Source organism: Podarcis muralis, chromosome 7 (assembly GCF_964188315.1).
Source record: "Podarcis muralis chromosome 7, rPodMur119.hap1.1, whole genome shotgun sequence".
NCBI lineage: Eukaryota > Metazoa > Chordata > Lepidosauria > Squamata > Lacertidae > Podarcis > Podarcis muralis.
The window spans coordinates 91,168,830-91,195,308 of record NC_135661.1 but is presented as its reverse complement, the minus strand read 5'-3'; the positions used below and the strand labels follow the sequence as shown (position 1 = coordinate 91,195,308).

Genomic DNA, 26,479 nt, shown 5'->3' with positions numbered 1-26,479 from the left:
CTCCTTCCGTGGACCTGGACGGGTCGGCAGGCGGAGGCGCGCGCGCCGGAGGCTGCTGCGGGGCAGGTGAGTGGCGGGGGCGCGCGGGACTGGTCTGGCCGAGCTGCCGCCTGCTCCGAGGCAGGCGCACTCTGCGTGTGCTCAGAGGCACGCTCGTGGCCCGAAGAGGTTCGGCCGGAGAGCCCCACGCCAGCCAAGGCTTGCAGCCTGACAGGTGCCTGTCCCGGCGGGGCTCGGAGCGAGGATGGAGCCCCCAACACAGAGACACACACCTGCTTGCCGGGGCTCCGCTTTGGGAGAGCTGAAGGCCAGCCTAGATGGTCCCCCAAATAAGACCCCTTGGGTGTGTGCAATGCATGGGACTCCAGGGAGGGAGGGAGAAGGGAAGTTTGGGGAGCTCCGCTTTGCATGGGTGGAAAGGATCAGCTCAGAAGGCCAGACAAGAGGCTCATAGAAATAGTGAATTATTATTATTACCAGGGCTCACCAGGGTCACCCAGTGCAACCTCCCGCAAGGTAGAACTATTTTGCCCAACCTGGGGCTCGAACCCACGACGCTGAGATGTTCGAGCCTCGCGCTTGACCCGCCCCTGTTTGGCTTTATCTCTGGGTGTCTGCAGTGCGCCTGGCTCCTCCTGCGATCCTGAGATAAAAAGAGAAGGTGAGCCTTGCAAGGGTTAAAAGGAACCGAGCTGCACATTGCTAGAGACGACCAGGAAATAAGGGGGGAGGGGAGGCCGAGGTCCTCCCGAAGGAAAGCCCTTCCCACCTTCCCAGCTTTCTCCCTGAAAGGGGGTGGATCTCGTCTCCTCTGCAAGAGCTGCGCTGGTGGCACCTTTGGAATCTGGTACGTCTCCTCTCTCTTCCCCATAGGGCGCATTGGGGGTCCCAGGGCTGCAAGGAAGGGTGCATGGGGTGCCTGTTGAGGACCCCCAAGTCAGGGTTCTGCACCCCTTCCTCTCTGCAAAGCCAGGGAGGGGGCGAGATGGCGGGAGCTCCGCAGTTCTCCTCTTCCTTTGGATGGAGACCTGCTTGGCTCCTTTGGGGAGGGGTCACTGAGCCAGGGAGAAAAGGGCCTGCAAAGGGACCCCGGTGGGATTGAGGAATGGGTCACATTTATTAACCGAGGTCGCACCCAGATGGAAACCTTTGGACGCTGAAACTTGGTCTGTATGGTGAACAAATAAACAAAGTCCTTCCACCCAGGGAACTCCCTGCCACGGGAGGAAGGGCTGGTCACCAAGCAAGAGGGTTTTCAAAGAGGATGAGGCCAATTCAGGGAGGAGCAAGGGGCTATTGACAACAACAACAATTTATCATCAACAACAACAACAACAAATTATTGTTTATGCCCCACCCATCTGGCTGGGAAGCCATTCTGGGCGGCTTCCAACAGAAGATTAAAAATACTTTAAAATGTTTTAAAGTAAAAATACTTTAAAACATCAGTCATTAAAAGCTTCCCTAAACAGGGCTGCCTTCAGATGTCTTCTAAAAGTCAGATAGTTGTTTCTTTCCTTGACATCTGCTGGGAGGGCGTTCCACAGGGCAGGCGCCACCACTGAGAAGGCCCTCTGCCTGGTACCCTGTAGCTTTGCTTCTCGCAGGGAGGGAACCGCCAGAAGGCCCTCGGAGCTGGACCTCAGCGTCCCGGGCAGAACAATGGGGGTGGAGACGCTCCTTCAGGTCTACTGGGCCTTTGAGGCCATTGAGGGTTTTAAAGATCAGCACCAACACTTTGAATTGTGCTTGGAAATGTACAAGCCATGATGGTCACGCTCTGCTTCCACGGTCAGAGGCAGCCATGCTTCTGAAGGCCAGCTGCTGGGAAGCGCAGGGGAGAGTTGCCCTAGGTCTTCAGTCCTGCTGGTGGGCTTCCCAGAAGAGGCCCCTGGTTGGCCCCAGTAAGAACAGGAGACCAAATGGAAAGCAGAGCGCAACCTGGTGGTAACAGAATAAATGATGCAAGGAGGGAGCTGCATGGACTGGGTGGACACAGAGGAACAGTGAGAGGAACCAGCTGGGGGACCCCCAAGGGAAGGTGGCTGTGGGCCAGGGGAGGGAGCAGACTGGGAAAATGCGTCTGAAGCTGAAGAGATAACAGGGCTTAGTGAGCGGGGAGAGTCTGTGGCAGAGAGCAGTCCAGACAGAGGCAGAAGCTGCAGCAGGAAAGTGGGAAGAGGGAGGCAATGTTAGAAACCCAGATATATAAGCTAGGGGCCAAATGGCTCCTTAAGCCAAGGCTGTCATTTTGGAGCAAGACAGCTCTCAAGTCTTATTTTTCAAATGATGGACTGACTGTGAGATGACCTTGAGTTGGATTAAGAGTTTTGAGAACTTAAAGAAGAAAAGTCCCTTGATCCAGGGGCAGTCCACAGATATATTGGCCTGTTCCAAACTCTCTTTCTTAATGGTGACATGGACCATTCATGACGTAGGGATATTCTTCACAACCGTGAACAGGGCAGTCGGGTAGGCAAAGTGAAAACAATTCACTATAATGTTGTTTGCTGCTCCTGCTCAGAGTGCACAGAAAAAGCATTTTGGTTCCAGGAATTCATTCTGAATGCGCCAATAAAATATAGCTGATGGCATTCTACAGGATGGGGTATTAGTGTGTGAAAACAGTCCAGATCCAATGATACCCAGATGGTGGAGATGCCAGCTGCTATCCTGGCACCCAGGCAGCTTCACTTGGTGTCGCTCAGAGTCTGAGTTGTGGTGCAGTCCAGCCCTGGTCCCAAGCAAGACTCACCCACGCTTGCCCAGAGATCATTTCTCTTCTCCTTCAAGTAAAGGCAAAGGGACCCCTGACCATTAGGTCCAGTCGCAGACGACTCTGGGGTTGCGGCGCTCATCTCGCTTTATTGGCCGAGGGTGCCGGAGTGCAGCTTCCGGGTCATGCGGCCAGCATGACTAAGCCGCTTCTGGCGAACCAGAGCAGCGCACGGAAACACCGTTTACCTTCCCACTGGAGTGGTACCTATTTATCTACTTGCACTTTGTGGTGCTTTTGAACTGCTAGGTTGGCAGGAGCAGGGACCGAGCAATGGGAGCTCACCCCGTCACAGGGATTTGAACCGCCGACCTTCTGGGAAGTCAAGGAGGAGGAGGCTAAGTCGGCCATGATTAAATGGGCCCAAGATCTAGGTCACACCATACAGATGTCCCAATGGGGAATTTGTGGAAGGTAAATTGGAGGTTTACCGCCTGTTGTTCCATAAGGGAAAATATGCAAAAAATGTTATACTGGTGTTACCTGACGCCGCACAAACTCTCCAAGATGTATAAAAATACACCAGATGTATGTTGGAGATTTGGGGAAGCAGGAGGCACCATGATTCATATATGGTGGCCATGCCAGAAGATCAAAGAGTTCTGGAACGACATTCACTCAGAACTAAAAATAATGTTAAAGGTCGATTTCCCTAAAAAAACAGAAACATTTCTTCTGAGTATTACAGGCACAGATATCACCAAGGGTCTAAGGAATTTTTTTTTGTACGTAACCACGGCCGCGAGGGTGACTATTGCAATATATTGGGAAAATGACAAACTTCCTACCAGAAAAAAACTGGTTACTCAAACTTACAGACTATGTGGAATTAGCCTCTCTTTCTGAAGGAATTAGAGAAAAACCCAGACAGGAGTTCATTCTAGGGTGGGATAATTTTAAGAGCTACTTGAAAAATAGTTGTCATATAAACACGGTAGTTGCCTTTGAATGATTTCTGTAAATTGTATATAGAAAGGAAAATGATATCAAAATAGAAAAGAGAATTTTTACAAATAATAGCAATAAATTTAATATAATATAAAGGGAAGTACGGAGAGAATGGGAGGTAAAATGTATGTGTAGAAAATACATAGTTAAAATTGTATTTGAATTTCTTTTTCTTTTTCTATTTTTTTGATACTTTTTTCTTTCTATTTTTTTGGTGGACCTAGATATCTTTATCGGACTGACTGAAATGAAGATAATTATGTGTTGTATATATATGGAAAATAATAAATAAAGCAATTAATAGAAAAAAATACAGCAGGCACATCTCCTTAGGACAGGCAGAACTTGGCAGAGGACCAAGGGGCTCCTTCCAATCTCTTGGAGATTTCCGGAGAGCCCAGATGGATGAGCAAGACTCAGCTGGCCCTGAAGCAGGAAGAGGCCATGCCCTGGAAACTGGGAGTAGTGGGGGATTCTGGGAAAACTCCGTGAAGAAGGAACAGGGTGAGGAGGACACCCCTTGCTCAGAGGTGCAGAGCCAGCAGCTCAGTCAGTTCTGCTACCAGGAGGCCAAAGGACCCCGAGAGGTTTGCAACCAACTCTACCACTTTTGCCACCAGTGGCTGAAGCCAGAAAGGCACACGAAAGCTCAGATGTTGGACCTGGTGATCTTGGAGCAGTTCCTGGCTGTCCTTCCAGCGGAGATGGAGAATTGGGTGAGGGAATGCGGAGCGGAGACCAGTTCCCAGGCGGTGGCCCTGGCCGAAGGTTTCCTCCTGAGTCAGGCAGAGGAGAGGAAGCAGGCAGAGCAGCAGGTGAGAGAGACTTTCCTCTGGATACTCCCAAGGGGCTCCAAAGAGGAGGGAGAGTATCCCCCAGTTCTCTACTAATTTGCCCATCCTTTTTTTGGAAAGCAAACCCATTAAAAAAGGAAGGGCCATTCCATTTCTAATCCTTCTCCTCATGCTCCGTTTTGAATGCTTTTCGCTCTTTCAGGGGAAAGAACTGTTTGCAGAAATGGGTCTGGATTTCTCTGAGGCAGAACCGACTCCCTTGGATACCCGAGAGAGGCCACTGGGTAAGGAGGAAGGAGTTTTTTCTCCATTTTGTCACATGTTGTAGATTTTGAAAGAAATCTGTGAGTACTTTTCATCTTTTGGAGAAGAGACTTGGGGTGAAAAATTCAGAGAAAAGGAGATATGTTTTTGCACAACTAAAATGGGAAATGGGTATAAACATCCTAAAGGGGTACTTTTTTGAAGGCCCATCTATAGTTTCCCCTCTGAGAGAAGCAGGCAGTCGTGACCTTTGTCTCTCGCAGGTGACAGGACGATGCCAGCCAGACCTGCTCAACCATCTCCTCACGATGGCGGAGGAGAAGCAGCAGCTGGGAAACCAGATCAGGTAGGAGGAAGGAGGCTATCATGGACTGGTTAGACACAGAGGAATGGTGGGAGGAGGAACTGCCAAGGAATGAAGGCTCAGGGCCAGGGGAGGGGTGGTGGGACGATGATGAGGGGTCAGAGGGAGAAAAGGAAGGAGACTGGGAGGAGGAGGTGTCAGAAGCTGGAGAGGCAACAGGGCTTAGTGAGCAGAGAGAGCCTGTGGCAGAGAGCAGCCCAGACTCAGAGGCAGAAGCGGAAGCAGGAGATGGGAGGAGAGAGGCAGGGAGGGGTTTGGCTTGTGTAGAGGCAAGGGGTCTCCCCATCCTCCTGCAACAAGCTCTCCTCCCTGCTTGTCTCCCACAACCCGGAGAGCCATGAAGCAGGAGGAGCAGTCTCAGATTGCTTACGGAGTATTATGTAAAGGAAGGGACTTAGCTGGGAGAAATCGGGGCCTTTTGTCTCTGCAGCTGTCTCCTAATGGCAAGACCTACGGAGAAAAGTAGGTCATTAGGCCTGGCAATCCTACAAAGATCCCATTTTTTTCTAATGAAGAGTTAAAATCACCCGTTCTGTGTAGGCAGAGAGGTGGGGCAACCAGGCTGCCTCTAGCATGAACAAATCTCTCTCCTCCTCCTGGCTTCCCTCAAAGAGGACCTAAACAAAGGCTGAAATTCTATTCAGGGAGGTTTATGTGCTGAGAATAAGGAACAGCAGCGTCCCCTTAACGCACCTTCTGAATGTCGCTAGGATTGTTTTGTGGGATGTGAAACAGAAGAGCAGTCAAGTACAACATTCCTAGAGTGAACATGTTTACACATGGGGAGGAATGTTTGCCCAGCCAGCAGGTAAACTTCCTGTTTCCTTCTGGGCTGCGACAGACTTCCTCCTCATGTGACTAAAGGTGGGCATGGCCTCACCTGTGCAGGTAACAACAAAAGCACAGGGCAGGGCAGCCATCTCTCTTTCTTTGACTACATGCATCGAAGATGCAGCATCTGCTTAGCCAAAGATGCTCTCTTGGCAAGAGAGGACAAAGGGACTGTCTCCTTATGAGATAGTTTCCAGGTATATGTTACTTTTCTAAGCTAAGTCTGCCTTCTGGGATCCGATTGTGAACAGAATGTGAGTAAACTCTTTTTACGGTTTTATAGAACACTGTGTCGCATCTTATCTTTTATGAGGGGAAAAGGGGAAAATACCAGAACAGTTATTATAGAGCCTTTAGTGAGCCTGAGCAAACGCATCTTCTGTGAGTTTAAAAAGGGGAATGTTACTCTGCTAAATTGTGAACTTGTTAACACAAGTTGGAAAGGCTATAATCAGACAATATATCCTCTCCTGCATCCCTGAACATTCCCACATTTTAATAAGTCATTACAGTTTCATTTCTAGATTGAATGTTAAAACAGGCTTCTAAGCGTTTTCACACTGTACCAAACCATGGCCAGGGCACACCTAACCAGCGCCATCATTCACACAAAGGGGCTTCCCCCCCCATCCTCCTCATTCCCCCATTCACCTCTTGAACTTGATCTTAGGGCATCGGGAGGGCCTGACCCCCAGAACAGCACACAGGGAAATGGGATCCTTGCATAGGATTGCTTGCACAAAGAGAATGATTTGAAGAACACCAGGTTCTTAATAGCTCACATTAAAATACACAATGAATTATTCCATTGACACATTGAAATATTTATCCATAATTAAAATGTGCAGCAAAACAAACCCATTAAAAAAGAACAGCAGTTAAGAGGCAGAAAATAACAGAGTAAAGTGTAACAGATCACCTTTATGTTGTCTAAGAGGACAACCTTTTTCTTTTAGGGTCCAGTGTGCTTTGAAGATGTAGCTGTCCATTTCACAGACGAGGAGTGGGCGTTGCTGGATCCTGACCAGAGAGCTCTCCATAAGGAAGTCATGGAGGAGAATCGTGGGATCTTGGACTCTTTAGGTAAGGCCTCCTATTGGATCATCCTATCTGCTTTGAAATTGAACACATCTCTCTATGGGAGGAACCTCTGATATTTCGATGGGGCTCAACAGTAAGCCTTGGATGAAAGACTATTGACTGCTTTCCCTGTGAATATTCTTCCTCCAGTTCTGCCTTTTCAAACCATGATCAGGCTGTCTGAACTGCCCAGGCCTTCTTCAATGTAGGCTTCAGAGTGATTTAGGATGTAGAAGTAGCTTTTCCTAGGTTCCTTGTTATTGTTCTTGCTTCTTTGTGTTTTTGATTGACCAAAGATAGGTTGACATTGGAGATGACACAGATTCCATGATTAGGCCAAACAGAATCCATCCCAGAAAAGAGCCAGACCTTTTGAATTGCAGACAGTAAACTATGTAGGAAGACTTCACATCTAACTCCCTATAGTTCTTCCTGGGTCACAAGCATTATTTAGCATTGCTCCATAATTTGTGGCTCTAATCCATTTCTCTCTCAGTTGCAGGTGGTGATGAATTGGAAATGAAGAACAAGGGAGACCACAACAAAATCCACACAGTGGAGGAGCCATATCCATATTCAGAGTGCGGACAGAGCTGCAGTCAGAGTTCCCATTCCACTTCCCATCAAATAAATCCCATCAGGAAGAAACCCTATCAGTGCTTGGAGTGTGGAAAGAGCTTCCTTCGCAGCTTCAGTCTCACTGTCCATCAAAGAAATCATACAGGGGAGAAACCCTATCAATGCTTGGAATGTGGAAAGAGCTTCAGTCGAAAGGACAGTTTCACTTCCCACCAAAGAATTCATACCGGGGAGAAACCCTATCAATGCTTGGAATGTGGAAAGAGCTTCATTCAAAAAGGCCATTTCATGGCCCATCAAAGAATTCATACGGGAGAGAAACCTTATCAGTGCTTGGAATGTGGAAAGAGCTTCATTCACAGACGCCAGCTTACTGTCCATCAAATAATTCACACAGGGCAGAAACCCCATCAGTGCTTCGAATGTGGAAAGCGCTTCACCCACAGCACCAGTCTCACAACCCATCAAAGAATTCATACAGGGGAGAAGCCATATCAGTGCGTGGAATGTGGAAAAAGCTTCAATAAGAGCAGCACTCTCACTTCCCACCAAAGAATTCATACAGGAGAGAAACCTTATCATTGCTTGGAATGTGGAAAGAGCTTCATTCACAAAGGCCAGTTCATGGCCCATCAAAGAATTCATACGGGAGAGAAACCTTATCAGTGCTTGGAATGTGGAAAGAGCTTCATTCACAGACGCCAGCTTACTGTCCATCAAATAATTCACACAGGGCAGAAACCCCATCAGTGCTTGGAATGTGGAAAGAGCTTCATAGACAAAGGCCAGCTCACTGTCCATCAAAGAATTCATACAGGGGAGAAGCCATATCAGTGCTTGGAATGTGGAAAGAGCTTCATAGACAAAGGCCAGCTCACTGTCCACCAAAGAATTCATACAGGAGAGAAACCTTATCAGTGCTTGGAATGTGGAAAGAGCTTCAGTCAAAGCAACATGCTCACAACCCATCACAGAATTCATACAGGGGAGAAGCCATATAAGTGTTCAGAATGTGGAAAGAGCTTCATTCACAGAAGCCACCTCACTGACCATGAAAAAATTCATACAGGGGAGAAAAAATATAAGTGCTTGGAATGTGGAAAGAGCTTCATTCGAAGAGGCCAGCTCACTGTCCATCAAACAATTCATACAGGAGAGAAACCTTATCAGTGCCAAGAGTGTGGGAGGAGCTTCAGAAAAAAGGACAGTTTCACTTCCCATCGGAGAATTCATACAGGGGAGAAACCCTACCAGTGCCAGGAGTGTGGAAAGAGCTTCCTTCACAAAGGCCAGTTCATGGCCCATCAAAGAATTCATACGGGAGAGAAACCCTATCACTGCTTGGAATGTGGAAAGAGCTTCATTCACAGACGCCAGCTTACTGTCCATCAAATAAGTCACACAGGGCAGAAACCCCATCAGTGCTTGGAATGTGGAAAGAGCTTCATACACAAAGGCCAGCTCACTGTCCATCAAAGAATTCATACAGGGGATAAACCATATAAGTGTTCAGAATGTGGAAAGAACTTCATTCACAAGTGCCAGCTCACTGTCCATCAAAGAATTCATACGGGGGAGAAACCATATCAGTGCCAAGAGTGTGGGAGGAGCTTCAGAAGAAAGGACAGTTTCACTTCCCATCAGAGAATTCATACAGGGGAGAAACCCTATCAGTGCTTGGAATGTGGAAAGAGATTCGTTCACAAACGCCAGCTCACTGTCCATGAGAGAATTCATACTGGGAAGAAACCCTATCAGTGTTCAGAATGTGGAAAGAGCTTCATTCACAAGTGCCAGCTCACTGTCCATCAAAGAATTCATACGGGGGAGAAACCATATCAGTGCTTGGAATGTGGAAAGAGTTTCAGTGACAATCACCAGCTCACTGTCCATCAAAGAATTCACACAGGAGAGAAACCATATCGGTGCTTGGAATGTGGAAAGAGCTTCAATCAGACGGCATCTCTCGCTTCCCATCAAAGAATTCATTCAAGAGAAAAGCCCTATCAGTGTGTGGAATGTGGGAAGAGCTTCAGTCAGAGCAGCCATCTCACTTCCCACCAAAGAATTCACAAAAGTGAGAGACCATTTCAGTGCCAAGTGTGTGGAAAGACTTTCAGCCACAGTCTTGCTTCCCATCAAAGAACTCACAGTGGGAGCGAACTACAGTAGTGGCTGTGTACAGATTTAATTGGAGGAGACTTTAGTTCGTATGAGGTAATGGTTGCAGCTGGGTTCTTTACCACATCTGGTGCCCCATACATGACTAAGCCATTTCTCACCTTCTCACCCCTTGCCTTTTCCTGTAAGACCTATTACAGTCGTTAAGAGTCGTCAACAGGCTCATCTCAGCCACCTGCCAATCTCCCATTCCCACCACCCTTCTGAGTAATACCCCTCCCCACCTTCTCACTATATAGAAGGATCTGGCAACTTCTGTTTCAGTGTATCTGAAGAAGTGTGCATGCACATGAAAGCTCATACCAAGAACTAACTTAGTTGGTCTTTAAGGTTCTACTGGAAGGAATTTTTTTATTTTGACTATGGCAGACCAACACAGCTACCTATCTACAACTGGTGCCCCATAGTAATTCCTACCACGTACCCAGAACTGTGACTTGAAAGTCCTTCGCCAAGGTGTTGAATTCCTTCTTTATGTCATGCCTGGGGAGAGGGATAAGAGAGATTGGGTGACATTTACTGTCCATTATGAGCTTTCCTTGGAAGGAGTTGGTGTAAAATTTGAGATAGTTGATTGAATTAGATATTAATGATTTTAATTTTGTTTGAAGTGTCCTAGTTAATTGCATTTAACATTTTAGATAGAATGTATTAGTCTTGATTTGTATGCCTGCATTTTGTAACCCTCATTCCACCCTCCTGAACTATGTAACGCTGTGATGTGTACCGGTAAGTTCCCTACAGCTTGCAGCCTTTTCTGACCCCAGAAGGGCAGGTGATGTTTTGGGAAAGAGAGAAAGGGAGAAGTGTTGAGCTAGCATTTCCTTAGCCTGGTTGCCTAGGAACGTTGTTGAAATGAGACATATGAGACCCAAATACAATAGAAATAGAAATACTTTGTTGTCACTTGTACAACTTATATACAGTGAGATTACACGAGCACCCCCCACTCAGCTCTCTTAGTCTTAATTCCCCTCGTTTACTGATGCACACCCACCAAACCCGAAAGTCAGTTGCCCTGTTTTTATCTTTTCATTCAGCAGCCTAACAGCCTAACAAATGGCCTGGGAACTGTGGGAGTCGATATTCGCATTAAGCAACACGTCCCATGATCTGAGAACTTTCTTGATGCAAGTGGAAGAGTGTTGTGGCATTTTATGAGTCTTTGTGTGCTGTGTATATAAGCCTTCTTCTAATGTGCCTCCTGGAAGCCTTTTCGAACTAGCTGCTCTGCTGAACAAGTGGTTAGCAAGGCTATCCTATTGCAATAGTTTGAATAAACTGGGTCCCAACAGAATTGCTCTCATTCCCTTGGTCCCGTGTTTATATTTGTGTTCCCTCACCTGGGAAACAAACTGATGGTGTAGAAGCAAATTCTTACTACCCAAGCTTTATTTATTATTTCTATAGATATTAAATTTCTAGAGCACCGTTGAGGAGGTTAAGGGGTGATATGATAGCCATGTTCAAATATATAAAAGGATGTCACATAGAGGAGGGAGAAAGGTTGTTTTCTGCTGCTCCAGAGAAGCGGACACAGAGCAATGGATCCAAACTACAAGAAAGAAGATTCCACCTAAACATTAGGAAGAACTTCCTGACAGTAAGAGCTGTTCGACAGTGGAATTTGCTGCCAAGGAGTGTGGTGGAGTCTCCGTCTTTGGAGGTCTTTAAGCAGAGGCTTGACAGCCATATGTCAGGAGTGCTCTGATGGTGTTTTTTGCTTGGCAGGGGGTTGGACTCGATGGCCCTTGTGGTCTATTCCAACTCTATGATTCTATGATCTGAGGATGCCAGGGTGGGTCACATCATGAGTAGAGAGGTTCACAGTGCTTCCTCTTCCAGCGCCTCCAAGCTGGAAATTGGTGGGGCTCCTTCTTTTCTCCTGCTCATCTCTGTCTGCGCTGCTTTTACTCTGGTAGACCGCGTACTCACAAGAGAGCAGTTGGGAGTCCCAGAACACCAGGACTCCTTCCCGGGAACGCTGCGTACCTGTTCCAGTGCTGGAGGAGGCCGTGGGGTCTGCAAGAGTGTTCCCTAACGTTCCCCCACCAGCCCCACAGGCAAACTGGATACATTTGTATCATATATATATCTGAAACCCATTCCATTGCTAGGGGGTAGGGGGTGGGATCCAGTGCTCAGGCCCCTGGGGATGAGGGGTTGAAATAAAGGAGGAGAAGGACCGCCCGGAGGACGGCCTTGCAGAGACACTCCTGGCCCCTTGCAGGACAACAAAGCAGCTTTGCCTTTGATAATTTAGTGTATGATTATGCAACTGTTATAATTTAGATATTATATTTTATGTGAGGGAATCATTAGGAATTTTGGTTATCATGTATATATGTTAAGTTTCAATAAATATATTTGAAAATTAAACAAACAAACAAAGCAGCCTTGTCGGGTGAGAGAGACCTCAGGCGACCCCTCCGGGCCTTTCACCCCTCGAGCTGTTGGTAGAGCCGGGGACTAAGAGGCCATCCAAACACCCCAAATCCCTTTCACCCACGCAGGACGACGAGCCTGAGCGGCCCCCTCCACCTATAAACTCCCCTCCTAGTGATCTGCAGCCAAGAGGCTTGTAAACCCTTCAATGGAGTCCCGAAACCCCTCAATGAAACATCAGGATTTCTCAAAGAACCATCGCTGACCAATGGGCATCGTCCAAAGGTGACAGGCAGCCAATCCGAAGTCAGGAAGCAGCAGCCCCGTCTCTGGAGCGCGCGATCCGCCAGGAGAGCGCAAGAAACGGAGAGCAGAAAGCGGGGAAGAAGCGCGCTGCAAAATGTAGCAACAGCGGATACAATGTTTCCTCCTGTTTCCTTGTTTCTTGCAAGACAGAAACAGAGGGCGATCCAGGGCTCCCCTCCCTCAAGCAAAAGGTCCTTTGCCCTTAGGGGGAATCCAGCTTCGCCCCAGGAGGCAGCCCACACCCCAGGCAGAAACCCCTCGGGATGCAGAAGTGAATCCGGATCCTTCCAGAGGAGAAGCGCAGGAAGGCCTCGCGACTGGGAGGAGGTGTGAATCCCGTTCCTGCTCTTTGGGGAAGCAGCTCCTTCCAAGGCGGAGGGAGCTGGGATGAGGGGCGGGGGGGCGGCACTTTCTCCTTTCTGCATGACAACCACTCCTCTTTTGTGACCATGGCGCAACGTTTTAGTGATGGTGGGAGGGATGCATTGTGAGAAAATCTCTTTCACCCCTTGCAAATACGACCCCCCCGGGGGCTGCGATGCCCGGGGCTCCTGCTTTGCAGAGGAAGAGGGGAGGAGCCCGGCTAGCCCAGGGTTCAAAGGAACTGGGCTGGATTCCGAGAGAGGACTGGGAATAAAGGGGCCCACGTCCCCCATAATAATAATAATAATAATAATAATAATAATAATAATAATAATAATAATAATCATCATCATCATAAATTTTATTTATATCCCGCCCTCCCCAGCCGAAGCCGGGCTCAGGGCGGCTAACAACACTAAAGCCAAAGACCCTTCCTCCCCCTCCCTTCCTGCAAGGGGGTGCCTGTTGCGTCTCTGCTCCGCGAGTGCTGCCTCGGGGGCGCCTTCGGGGATCCGGTGAGTCTCCTTTCTCTCCCCCCTTTGGGCGTCCTGGGTCTCCCGCCCCCTTGGGATTCATTTCGGTCTCCGCAAATAAGGCGCCTCGACGCGTCTGCAAAGTACGAGGCTCCTCCCGGGCTCCGGAATAGAGAGGATGTGAGTCTGAAGTGCTCCGCCTTGCAAGGGTTAAAAGGAACTGAGCTGCATTCCTAGAGAGGACGGGAAATAAGGGGGGAGGACGAGGTCCTCCCGAGGATATCCCCCCCCCCCCGATTTCCTCTCTTCCAGGGGGAGGTTTTCGTCTCCTTTGCAGGAGCTGCGTCGGTGGCACCTTTGGGATCTTGTAAGTCTCCTCTCTCTTCCCCATAGGGCGCAGGGGGAGAAGGGGGCAAGTCCCAGGTTTGCCGGGGAGGGTGCATGGGGGCGGGGGGGGGGAAGATTAAATTCTTCTTCTTGGGCGATCCCTGGTAGCCGAGTAAGATGGTCTTCCACGAACACGGTTTTAACAGTGAGTCCGTAAGTGACTGTGGAGGCCAATTCTGGATCCACACCTCCTTCCACAGTGGGGACATTGGTTTCCGGGCTGGAGCCGATCACGGTGTGGATTTGCCAAGTGTGCCTTCCTCTTAGCACATTTCCCCCTGCGTCCTGAGTTCGAGCCTTTGGTCAAGGCTGTTCCTCAACTGGGGCGCTCGCAGGCCAGTGTTTCCCAGTTGTCGGTGTTTATACTACTTCTTAAAGATTTGCCTTGAGAGAGTCTTTGAACCTCTTTTGATCACCAGCTTTATGCTTTCCATTTTTAAGTTTGGAATAGAGTAGTTGCTTTGGAAGACGATCATCAGGCATCCACCCGACATGACCAGTCCAATGAAGTTGATGTTGAAGAATCATTGCTTCAACACTCGTGATCTTTGCTTCTTCCAGTACACTGGCATTAGTTCTCCTGTCTTCCCAAGTGATGTGTAAAATATTTTGGAGACACCGTTGATGGAATCTTTTGAGAAGTTGGAGATGGGGTTTAAAAGTGGTCCATGTTTCACAAGCATACAGCAAGGTTGGTAGTGCAATAGCTTTGTAAACAAGCATTTTGGCTTCCCTGCGAATGTCCCGGTCCTCAAACACTCTGCACTTCTGCTGCAACTGGACAGTGCCAATCCTGGATGTGTTGCATTTGTGACCATTATGCTCCTTTGCCTTGGCTAGCAGTAAAGCTCTGCTGGATGAAATATATAATTGCCTCTGATCTATTTTGGGGGAATCCTGCAATGTGTTTGAGTTTTTACTCTGCTAACTATATGCGAGAGTTCTGCTCTGGATCAATATCCAGTAGAATTTAAAAGACATAAATGGATATTCAATGAGGAGGGGCAGACCCATGGATTGGAGAAAAAGGTGGGATAAATACAGCACAAATCAAAAGAGGGAGCCCATCCATTAGGGGCCGGTTTCGGAGCCGTCTTCCAGGGCAGTTCCACCGAGAGGACTTGCAACCACCCCCTGGGATCCAGAGCAGGAAGCCCCATGGCCACATCCTCTCTGTGCCAAAGGCTGGAGCTTCAAGTGGGCACTGCCAGTCTCCGAGGCCACCTGAGGGACCATGCTGGATGCCAAAGAACCTCCAAGCAAATGGGGCTGGGGGGGTTAAGCTATGTACCACCTTCACCATCATCATCATCGCCATCCCATTTTCACCCTCAGTTCCCAAGGAAGATTACAACATTAAAACACAATACTGAAAATAACTTAAAGCCACGTACAATCACAGAATGAAGTGCAGTCCTACTTTTCCTGCTTTCGAGAGCTGTCCTTTGGTCAGGTCAGGATCTGGCCCTCAGAACAAAGGAAACAGGGACCCCACCCCAGTAGTCTGTCTTGAGAACAGGGGAGATTCCAAGTTCTGGAAAAGGAGACAGACGCTGGAAAGAAATGTGCCCTGGCATTTGGGGGGGGGGGAGGGACCCCCACTCTTGCCTTGAGTCCAAACTACACTTGGTACAAATGACTCACTTGTCAATTCTGACTTCATTCTTTCTCTTTTAAAAAAGAAACTCTGGCCTGTGATTCCTGCAAATACTTCTCCATGCTTGCCCAGGGAACCCCTTTCTCCTCCTTACTGTGTATCAATTTTATATCAGAAAAATGTATTTGCTTTTTTAGGATTTGCCAAAACCTCTCATTAGGACAGGCAGAACTTGGCAGAAGACGTGGGGACTCCTTCCGATCTCCTGGGAACAGAGATGGATGAGCAAGACTCAGCTGGCCCTGAAGCAGGAAGAGGCCATGCCATGGAAACGGGGAGCAGTGGGGGATTCTGGGAAAACAATGTGAGGAAGATCCTGGGTGAGGAGGACACCCTCTGCTCAGAGGTGCAGAGCCAGCAGTTGAGGCAGTTCTGCTACCAGGAGGCCAAAGGACCCCGAGAGGTTTGCAGCCGACTCAAACCAGAGCAGGTAGGAGGAAGGGGCCATGTGGGGAGAGAGGATGTCATGGACTGGTGGACACAGAGGAATGGGCTTCTAAGCAGTTCACACACCATACCAAAGAGTGGCCAGGATTCACCCCATCAGTCCCACAGTGGGGCTTTCCCCCTCTCATTTCCCTGCGCACTTTGAAGTTGTCTATAGGGCATCAGGAGGGTCCTCCCCATCCGGCCCGAACAGCACAGAGGGACAGAAGAAAGGGGATCCTTCCATGTGGAAAACGGGAATGTTTGTGCACATGATCTGAAGAATGATTTGAAGAACACTGTTAATATTTTCCTTCTCCCGTCACTGGATGTGTGAGTGTTAGATCACATGTCCTATGTTTACATTCCATGCTTGGAAGCGTGAGAACGGAAGACAGTTTCTATCACTTCCGTTCCCTTTGTTCTGTCTCTTGTTGTGCATGCGTTTTCGAATGTATGTCTTGTTTGAAGTTTGGAGGGGTGGGTGCTGCTCTCAGCTCCAGACGGGTGAGATTGGACTCCCGCACTCAGGGGGAGACACACCAACAAGCACCAGGTTCTTAATGCCCCTCGTTAAAATACAGTGGTGCCTTTGGCTACGTTGCCATCAGGTTATGTAACCTTCCGGTTACGAACGCGGAAAACCGGAAGTACCAGACCGGGTTACTTCCGGGTTTCTCCAGTTGCGCATGCGCAGAAGTGGTTTTTCGCTGCTCACACATGCACAGAAGCGATAGACCGCCCCGCACACATGCGCAGAGCAGGCACTTCGGGTGGCAGTAGTTTCCGGTTGCAAACGGCCTCTGGAACGAATCCTGTTCGCAACCAGAGTCACCACTGTACACAATGAATAATTCATTAGCACAACAAAATATGCATCCATAAAATGCGCAGAAAAAGATTCCCATTAAAACAGGACATCAATTAAGAGGCAGAAGACAACAAAGTGTAACAGTTCACCTTTCTTTGGTCTAAGAGGACAACCTTTTTCTTTTAGGGTCCAGTGTGCTTTGAAGATGTAGCTGTCCATTTCACAGACGAGGAGTGGGCGTTGCTGGATCCTGACCAGAGAGCTCTGCATAAGGAAGTCATGGAGGAAAATCGTCGGATCTTGGACTCTCTTGGTAAGGCTTCCTCTTGGATCATCCTATCTGCTTTGTAATTCAAGACATCTCTCTATGGGAGGAACCTCTGATTTTTCGATGGGGCTCAATAGCAGCACCTGCAGCACCTGGGATGCTAACACTCCCACAGCCAGCCTTAGATGGAAGACTGTTGACTGCTTTCCCTGTGAATATTCTTCCTCCGGTCCTGCCTTTTCAAAGCATGAAACCCAGCCAGGTGGGCAGAGTAATAATAATAATAATTTTAGTGTATTTTTTATCTTTGTTGGAAGCCGCCCAGAGTGGCTGGGGGTACAAATAAATTATTATTATTATTATTATTATTATTATTATTATTATTATTATTATTATTATTATGCCTGGCCCCCTTTTGCTCTTGAAGGGCTGGCCTGTCTGCAGCCCCCACATCCTCCCATCAGAGCCCCTTCATGGGGGCAGAAGCAGAGGAAGGGCCTCAGGAAAGCAGCCATGGCTCCAGCAGGGCTGGGAAGCATCTGGCCAGATGCACAGGAGGAGGAGGAGCGCTGACCACTCTCCTTCCCCCTCAGCCTCCATCCATCAGCAGCCCCTCATCCCCTCATAGGGGCAGGGCCGCCAGAGGTGCAAGGCGCTGAGCAGGGGGGAAATTGCTCAGATGAAGTTACTCCAGGGCAGATAACCCCCCCCCCCATCCATATTTTTTCAGGCTCCTCTAAACTGCCCAGGCCTTCTTAAATGTATCTTCAAAGTGATTCAGGAAGTTGAAGTGGCTTCTGTCAGATGTTTTGTTTCTGTTCTTCTTTCTGTCCTTGGCTGACTAAAGAGACGAGTGACATTGGAGATGGCACAGATCCCATGATTGGGCCAAAGAAAATCCGTCCCAGAAAATAACCAGGCTTTTCGAACCCCCAGCAGTGAACCCTGGAGGAAGACCTCACATCTAGCTCCCTTCAGTTCTTTCCCTGTCACAAGCATTAATCAGCACTGCTCCCTAATTTGGGACCATCGGCTGTGGCGAGGACTGCAGGGCCTGCTCCCCTCCAAGGCCTTTTCCAACTGGCCTGGGGGACGGGGGCCAGGCCCGCCCATTCTCAGCTACAAAAGGACTCCTGCTGCAGTGCCCAGAGGGTGGGGCTGGACTCACTGGAAGAAATTCTTGGGGGAGGGTGGAGTTCTTCTGCTATTGCTTCCCTGTTCCAAGTGTCTAATCTAATGTGTTTTAAAATGTCCTTAAGCAGTCAGTGGCATGTTATTTTTCCTCTTCTCCCCCCCCCCCCTTGCTCTGTTGGGGGGTGGAATGGATAACAACAACAACAACAACAACAACAACATATTATTTATACCCCGCCCATCTGGCTGGGTTTCCCCAGCTGCTCTGGGCAGCTTCCAACAAATTTGAAAATACAGTAGTCCATCAAACATTAAAAGCTTCCCTAAACAAGGCTGCCTTCAGATGTCTTCTAAAAGGATATCTGGTTGGGGATTCATTTAGGTATAACGTTGTTTTGTTTTGTTTTGTTTTGTTTTATTGGTTGTTGTATAGTTTGTGTTTTGTTTTTAAGGGGCGGGATCAGGGCTGCCTGGGAGTGGGCCCCATCCAACAGAATGGCTGGGGCAAGTTCCACGGGGAGGGGGGGGTGCAGGAGGAGGAGTTATGCTAAGACCAGAACATGTCATTACCGAGGAAGCAGGCTTAGTTATTGTTTGAAGATTATCTCTGCCTCCAGGTCTGGTCTTGACTGGATGGATTCTGGAATCAACAAGGGAAACCCACATGACCTGAAGGTGCTGCTGTGCAATGCCAGGTCAATGATTCATAAGACCACTGCCATCCATGACCTAATTGTGGATGGAGGACTTGACCGGCATGTGTAACAGAGACTTGGTTGGATGAAGCAGATGGGCCTGTCCTTGCCGCTGCTTGTCCACCAGGTTTCTCTTTTGCACAGCAACCCAGGTCATGTGGGCGGGGAGGGGGGGTTGCAGTGATTTTTAGGAAGTCATTAGTTTGCACCAGGTGTCCTATTGGGAAGACCCAGTTCTCTGAGTGCATGTTCTGGAAGTTGGGCGGTAGGGGCAGTACAGGATTCCTTTTGGTGTACCAACCTCCCCGCTGCACCAAGGATTCCCTGCCCGAGCTGCTTCAGGTCGTGGTGGATGTTCTCCTGGAGACATCTAGCTTGGTTGTCCTGGGGGATTTTAACATCCACGCCGACACGACCTTACAAGGGGCTGCTTGGGACGTCGTGAAAAGCATGGCCTCCATGGGGTTGTCCCTGAATGAGTTTGGTCCAACCCATAGCCACAGACATGCCTTAGACCTGGTGTTCACCTCTAGTGACGTGGGTGATCTGACACTAGCTAAAAGTGAAACAACTGAAGTGCCGTGGTCAGATCACTTCCTGGTGCAACTGGACATCTCTGCGACCATTCACCTCTGCAGGGAGGTGGGACCGATTCAGATGGTCCGCCCCCGCCACTTAATGGATCCAAATGGTTTCCCATGTTGATGGCCTTCAGCTGATTCCCTGGTGGCCCACTGGAATGTGGAGTTAACTAGGGCTATCACTGTCTGGCTCCGAAGTGCCCTCTCCGATTGCATGGAGCCCGGACGGCCCTGTGGTTTTCTCCAGAGCTGAGGGTGAGGAAACGATATCTGAGACGGCTAGAGCGCCGGTGGCAGAAAATCCATTCTGAATTGGACCGGACACGGGTTAGAGCTCAATGTCAAGCCTATCAAGTGGTGATAGTTATGGCGAGGAAGACTTTCTTCACCGCCTCTATTGCATCTGCAGAAAATAGCAGCAGGAAACTCTTTCAGGTGGTTTGCAATTTAACAGAACCACCTTTACCATCAGAGCCTTGTAAAGACCCCAAGATCTCCTGCAATGATTTTGCAAAGTTTTTTGCAAATAAAGTCGCTCAGATTTGGAAGGAGGTAGACACCATTGTGGGAGCAGGGCCAAGGCGGGAGAGTGCTAGAGTCCTGTCGGGTCGAATTGCATGGAATCAATTTCAATCAGTTACCTCTGAAGATGTGGACAGGCTGCTTGGACGAGTGAAACCAACCACCTGTCTTCTTGATCCTTGTCCATTCTGGCTGATAAAAGCAAGCCGGGAAGGGCTGGGCGATGGGCTCTGTGGGGTGGTAAATGCTTCCCTCTGTGAGGGAGCCTTCCCAGACCCACTGAAAGAGGCGATCATTAAACCGCTTCTTAAAAAAAATCTTTAGATCCGCCCAATATCGCAAACTATCGCCCAGTCTCAAATCTTCCATTCTTGGGCAAGGTGATTGAGCGAGTGGTTGCTGAACAACTCCAGGCACGCCTGGAGGATGCGGACCATTTTGATCCCTTCCATTCGGGATTCAGGCCTCATCATGGGACTGGGACTGCCTTGGGTGTGCTGATTGATGATCTCCGGTGGGCTAGGGACAAAGATGAAAGCAGTTCCCTAGTTCTGCTGGATCTCACAGTGGCCTTTGACACCATCGACCTTAGCATCCTTCTGGACCGTGTTGAGCGGCTGGGGGCACTGGCATACAGTAGTTCTACTCCTTCCTCCTAGGCTGTGTCCAGAAAGGGGGGGGGGGTTTGATGAGTGTTCAGACCCCTGAGCTCTCACATGTGGGGTCCCTCAGGGTTCTGCCCTCTCCCCCATGCTTTTCAACATCTACATGCAGCCACTGGGAGAGATCATCAGGGGGTTTGGGCTGGGTGTCCATCAGTATGCAGATGGCACCCATTTCTACCTCTCTTTTAAATCAGAACCAGTGAAGGCGGTGAAGGTCCTGTGTGAGTGTTGGAGGCAGTTGGAGGATGGATGGTGACTAATAGATTGAGGTTGAATCCTGACAAGACAGAAGTACTATTCTTGGGGGACAGGGGGCGGGCAGGTGTGGAGGACTCCCTGGTCCTGAATGGGGTAACTGTGCCCCTGAAGGACCAGGTGCGCCACCTGGGAGTCATTTTGGACTTACAGCTGTCCATGGAGGTCAAGGTCAATTCTGTGTCCAGGCTAGCTGTCTACCAGCTCCATCTGGTACACAGGATGAGACCCTCCCTGACCGCAGACTGTCTTGCCAGAGTGGTGCATGCTCTGGTTATCTCCCGCTTGGACTACTGCTATGCGTTCTCCGTGGGGCAACCTTTGAAGGTGACCCAGAAACTGCAATTAATCCAGAATGCAGCAGCCAGACTGGTGACTGGGGGCGGCCGCTGAGACCACATAACACCGGTCCTGAAAGGCCTACATTGGCTCCCAGTATGTTTCCGAGCACAACTCAAAGTGCTGGTGCTGACCTTGAAAGCCTTAAATGACCTAAGCCCAGTTTACCTGAAGGAGTGTCTCCACCCCCATCGTTCTGCCCGGATACTGAAGTCCAGTGCCCAGGGCCTGCTGGTGGTTCCTTCGCTGTGATAAGCCCGCCCTGTGGAACACCCTCCCATCAAATGTCAAGGAGATAAACAACTATGTGACATTTAGAAGACATCTGAAGGCAGCACTGTTTAGGGAAATTTTCTAATGTATCACATTTTAATGTATTTTTAATCTTTGTTGGAAGCCACCCAGAGTGGCTGGGGTATAAATAAATTATTATTATTATTATTATTATTATTATTATTATTATTATTACAGTGGTGCCCCGCAAGACGAATGCCTCGCAAGACGGAAAACCCGCTAGACGAAAGGGTTTTCCGTTTTTGAGTTGCTTCATAAGACGATTTTCCCTATGGGCTTGCTTTGCAAGACAAAAACGTCTTGCAAGTCTTGCAATTTCCCCCCCCCCCCCGCGCTTTCCCCCCTTTTTCTAAGCCGCTAAGCCTTTAATAGCCGCTAAACCGCTAATAGCGCTAATCCGCTAAGGCGCTAATAGGGTTGCTTCGCAAGACGAAAAAACCGCTAGACGAAGAGAATCGCGGAACGGATTATTTTCGTCTTGCGAGGCACCACTGTATTATTATTATTATTCCTGAGGCTCTAATCTGTTTGCCAATTAGTTGCAGGTGGTGATGAATTGGAGATGAAGAACGAGGGAGACCACAACGAAATCCACACAGTGGAGGAGCCATATCAGGATTCAGACTGTGGAGAGGGCTTCAGTCAGAGCTCCCATTCCACTTCCCATCAAATAAATCCCCTTGAGAAGAAACCCCATCAGTGCTTGGAATGTGGAAAGAGCTTTCGTCACCGAGGCCAGCTTACTGTTCATCAACTTATTCATACAGGGGAGAAACCCTATAAATGTTTGGAATGTGGAAAGAGCTTCAATAAGAGCAGCAATCTCACTTCCCATCAAAGAATTCATACAGGAGAGAAACCCTATCAGTGCTTGGAGTGTGGAAAGAGCTTCAGTCACAGCCACCAACTAAGTGTCCATCAAAATATTCATACAGGGGAGAAGCCATATCAGTGCTTGGAATGTGATAAGACATTCACTCAGAGCTCCCAGCTCAGGACTCATCAAAGAATTCATACAGGGGAGAAACCCTATCAGTGCGTGGAATGTGGAAAGAGGTTCCGTCAGAGATACAAGGTCACTGTCCATCAGAGAATTCATACAATGGAAAAACCTTATCAGTGCCAAGATTGTGGGCAGAGCTTCAGAAAAAAGGACAGTTTCACTTCCCACCAAAGAATTCATACAGGGGAGAAACCCTATCACTGCCAAGAATGTGACAAGAGCTTCAGAACAAAGGAGAGTTTCACTGTCCATCAGAGAAGTCATACAGGGGAGAAACCTTATCAGTGCTGGGAGTGTGGAAAGAGCTTCGTTCAAAAAGGCCATCTTATGTCCCATCAAATAATTCATACAACAGAGAAACCCTATCAGTGCCAAGAATGTGACAAGACCTTCAGTCGAAGAGAGAGTTTCACTTCCCATCAGAGAATTCATACTGGGGAGAAACCATATCAGTGCTTGGAATGTGGAAACAGATTTATTCTCAGAAGGCAGCTTACTGACCATCAGAGAATTCATACAGGGGAGAAACCCTATAAATGTTTGGAATGTGGAAAGAGCTTCATTAAGAGCAGCAATCTCACTTCCCATAGAATAATTCATACAGCAGAGAAACCCTATCAGTGCTTGGAATGTGGAAAGAGCTTCAGTCGAAAGGACAGTTTCACTTCCCATCAAAGAATTCATACAGGGGAGAAACCGTATCAGTGCTTTGAATGTGGAAATAGCTTCAGTCACAGCTACCAGCTAAGTGTCCATCAAAGAATTCATACAGGGGAGAAGCCATATCAGTGCTTGGAATGTGGAAAGAGATTCACCCGGAGCACCAGTCTCACAACCCATCACAGAATTCATACAGGGGAGAAACCCTATAAATGTTTGGAATGTGGAAGCAGCTTCAATACGAGCAGCAAACTCACTTCCCATCAAAGAATTCATACAAGGGAGTAACCTTATCAGTGCTTGGAGTGTGGAGTTTCAGCCACAGGGCCCGTCTTGTTTGCCATCAAAGAACTCACATTGGGGACAAACGACAGTAGTGGCTGTATACAGATTTAATTTTAGGAGACTTTAGTTCATATGAGGTAATGGTTGCAGCTGGGTTCTTTGCCACATCTGGTGCCCCATAGTAATTCCTACTACATACCCAGAACTGTGACTTGAAAGTCCTTCGCCAAGGTGTTGAATTCCTTCTTCACGTCATGCCTTTAGAGAGGGATAAGAGAGATTGGGTGACACTGATGAGTTTGCTGTCAATGTTGATCTTTTCTTGGAAGGACTTGGTGTAAAAATTGTGATAGTTGATTGAAAATTAGATATTATAGATTTTGATTTTGGTCAAAGTGTCCTAGTATTAATTGCATCCAGCCTTTTAGATAGGATGCATTAGGCTTGATTTTTGTATGCCTGCATTTTGTAACCCTCATTCCACCCTCCTGTAAAGTTGTCCTGTGTAAGTTTCCTACCGCTTCCATCCTTATCAGACCCTAGAAGGGGAGATGATGTTTTGGGAGAGAGATCTGTGTTGAGCTAGCATCCGTGTGAGAACTCACACCTCTCCTCAAAGGTCTTTGACATGTTTGGAACAGGAAAGTAAGATAGGGGATAGGAAAATCAACAGTCCCATGGAAGTCCTGGTTGCCATGGACATGGTGTCAAAGTGAAACATATGAGACCCAAATGACCTGGGCACTCTGGGACACCCCAAGGTAATTTCAGAGGAGTCGATATCCACATTGAGCCACGCATCTCATGACCTGAGATGTTTCTTGATGCAAGTGGAAGAGTGTTGTGGCATTTTATGAGTCTTTGTGTGCTGTGTATATAAGCTTTCTTCTAATATGCCTCCTGGCAGCCTTTTCGAACCAGCCCTTCTGCTGAAGAACTGGATAGCAAGGCTGTCCTATTGCAATAGTTTGAATAAACTGGGTCCCTGCAGGACTCTGAGTTTGCTCTCATTGCCTTGGTCCCGTGTTTTTATTTTGGATGTTCCCTTACATGTGTAACAAACTGCTGGCGTAGAAGCAAATTCTTACCACACAAGCAGGTAACGTACTTTATTATTTCTGTTGCTATTAAATTTGTGCAGTGCCCTTGATCTGAAGATGCCAGGGTGGTTCACATCATGGGTAGAGAGGTTCACAGAGCTTCCTCTTCCAGCGCCTCCAAGCTGCAAATTGGTGGGGCTCCTTCTTTTCTCCTGCTCTGGAGGGTGGGATCCGAACCAACGGCTTCAAGATAACAGGAATGGAGATTCCTATTAAACTTCAGAAAGAACTTTCTGGCAGTAACATATTTATAAGCAGAAGACAACATCAGATATGCTACAATACACACATTCTATTAGCATTTCACTCCTCCCATTGCAAGGACCATCTGATTCTTTTTTCCTTTCTGTTCTGTGAGGAAGGAATCCAGTCTGTGTGAATTCCGTCTCTGGTGCTATTGCACTTTTTCTTTCTGCGACGAGACAGGATGTCTGTATGAGAGCTGCTCCTCTCATACGTGTTCCGTTCTTTAATCTGTAATTAGTAGAAATAAAGTTGGTATGGCCAGATACCTCCTCTCCTCCGTCTGCGCTGCTTTTACTCTGCTAGACTGCGTACTCACAAGAGAGCAGCTGGGAGTCCCAGAACACCAGGACCCCTTCCCCGGAGGAGGCCGTGGGGCCTGCAAGAGGGTTCCATTATGTTCCCCCACCTGCCCCACAGGCAAGCTGGATACTTTTGTATCAGATATATATCTGAAACCCGTTCCATTGCTAGGGGGTAGGGGGTGGGATCCCCTGCTCAGGCCCCTGGGGATGAGGGGTTGAAATAAAGGAGGAGCAGAGACACTCCTGGGCCCTTGCAGGACAACAAAGCAGCCTTGTTGTGGCGGAGGGGGGGGGACCTCAGGCGACCCCTCCGGGCCTTTCACCCCTCGAGCTGTTGGTAGAGCCGGGGACTAAGAGGCCATCCAAACACCCCAAATCCCTTTCACCCACGCAGGACGACGAGCCTGAGCGGCCCCCTCCACCTATAAACTCCCCTCCTAGTGATCTGCAGCCAAGAGGCTTGTAAACCCTTCAATGGAGTCCCGAAACCCCTCAATGAAACACCAGGATTTCTCAGAGAACCATCGCTGACCAATGGGCATCGTCCAAAGGTGACAGGCAGCCAATCCGAAGTCAGGAAGCAGCAGCCCCGTCTCTGGAGCGCGCGATCCGCCAGGAGAGCGCAAGAAACGGAGAGCAGAAAGCGGGGAAGAAGCGCGCTACAAAATGTAGCAAGAGCGGATACAATGTTTCCTCTGCAGATTCAAGACAGAAACAGGAATCCAGGGCTGCCCTCCCTCAAGCAGAAGGTCCTTTGCCTTAGGGGGGAATCCAGCTTCGCCCCAGGAGGCAGCCCACACCCCAGGCAGAAACCCCTCGGGATGCAGAAGTGAATCCGGATCCTTCCAGAGGAGAAGCGCAGGAAAGCCTCGCGACTGGGAGGAGGTGTAAGCGCGCTACAAAATGTAGCAACAGCGGATACAACGCATCCTCCTGTTTCCTTGTTTCTTGCAAGACAGAAAGACAGGGCGATCCAGGGCTCCCCTCCCTCCCTCCAGCAGAAGGTCCTTTGCCCCTCCCTTAGCGGGAATCCAGCTTCGCCCCAGGAGGCAGCCCATACCCCAGGCAGTAATCCGGATCCTTCCAGAGGAGAAGCGCAGGAAGGCCTCGCGACTGGGAGGAGGTGTGAATCCCGTTCCTGCTCTTTGGGGAAGCAGCTCCGTCCAAGGCGGAGGGAGCTGGATGACTGGCGGGGGGGGGGGAGGGAGCTGGGATGACTCCTCTTTTGTGACGAGTTCGTGACGCTTTGGTGATGGTGGGAGGGATGCAAATACGCCCCCCCGGGGGCTGCGATGCCGGGGCTCCCGCTTTGCAGAGGGAGGGGGAGGAGCCCGGCTCGCCCAGGGTTCAAAGGAACTGGGCTGGATTCCGAGAGAGGACTGGGAATAAAGAGGGCCAGGCCCCCCAGAAGCCAAAGACCCTTCCTCCCCCTCCCTTCCTGCAAGGGGGTGCCTGTTGCGTCTCTGCTCCGCGAGTGCTGCCTCGGGGGCGCCTTCGGGGATCCG

At 49.0% G+C, this 26,479-nt stretch overlaps 3 protein-coding genes and 1 long non-coding RNA gene across 5 annotated transcripts in view; 3 read left to right on the top strand and 1 right to left on the bottom strand.

Moving 5' to 3' along the window:
* Positions 1–395: 395 nt before the first annotated feature.
* LOC114603025 (uncharacterized) lies at positions 396–24,336 on the top strand. The gene is given in 7 exon segments (XM_077932451.1): positions 396–847; positions 3,949–4,539; positions 4,721–4,802; positions 5,046–5,128; positions 6,934–7,060; positions 7,554–9,736; positions 22,079–24,336. Coding segments are annotated over 6 exon segments (4,248 nt in total). The 5' UTR covers positions 396–847; positions 3,949–4,125; the 3' UTR covers positions 23,438–24,336.
* On the top strand, positions 13,493–18,436 carry LOC114603034 (uncharacterized). Its single transcript, XM_077932450.1, has 4 exons — positions 13,493–13,711; positions 15,526–15,818; positions 16,812–16,938; positions 17,741–18,436. Exons 2-4 carry the CDS (start codon positions 15,606–15,608, stop codon positions 17,806–17,808), a joined length of 408 nt encoding a protein of 135 aa, XP_077788576.1. The 5' UTR covers positions 13,493–13,711; positions 15,526–15,605; the 3' UTR covers positions 17,809–18,436.
* Positions 23,415–26,323, bottom strand: LOC144328531 (uncharacterized). The gene is made up of 2 exons (XR_013393795.1): positions 24,716–26,323; positions 23,415–24,609 (listed from the first exon to the last, which is right to left on the bottom strand). It is a non-coding gene; the product is annotated as an uncharacterized LOC144328531 (long non-coding RNA).
* The window catches only part of LOC114603026 (uncharacterized), a 33,978-nt gene continuing 33,750 nt past the window's right edge, over positions 26,252–26,479 (top strand). For both annotated transcript variants that reach the window (XM_077932446.1, XM_077932445.1), the window contains exon 1: positions 26,252–26,479. In XM_077932446.1, the coding sequence (XP_077788572.1) occupies positions 26,267–26,479 (213 nt within the window). In that variant the 5' untranslated portion in view covers positions 26,252–26,266.

Excerpts from the sequence above, each read along its gene's own strand:
- LOC114603034 (XM_077932450.1), top strand. The coding sequence starts at position 15,606 with ATGGATGAGCAAGACTCAGCTGGCCCTGAAGCAGGAAGAGGCCATGCC. Across the intron at positions 15,819-16,811 it reads GCCGACTCAAACCAGAGCAG|GGTCCAGTGTGCTTTGAAGA; the intron begins GTAGGAGGAAGG and ends TTTTTCTTTTAG. Across the intron at positions 16,939-17,740 it reads TCGGATCTTGGACTCTCTTG|AGACGAGTGACATTGGAGAT; the intron begins GTAAGGCTTCCT and ends GGCTGACTAAAG.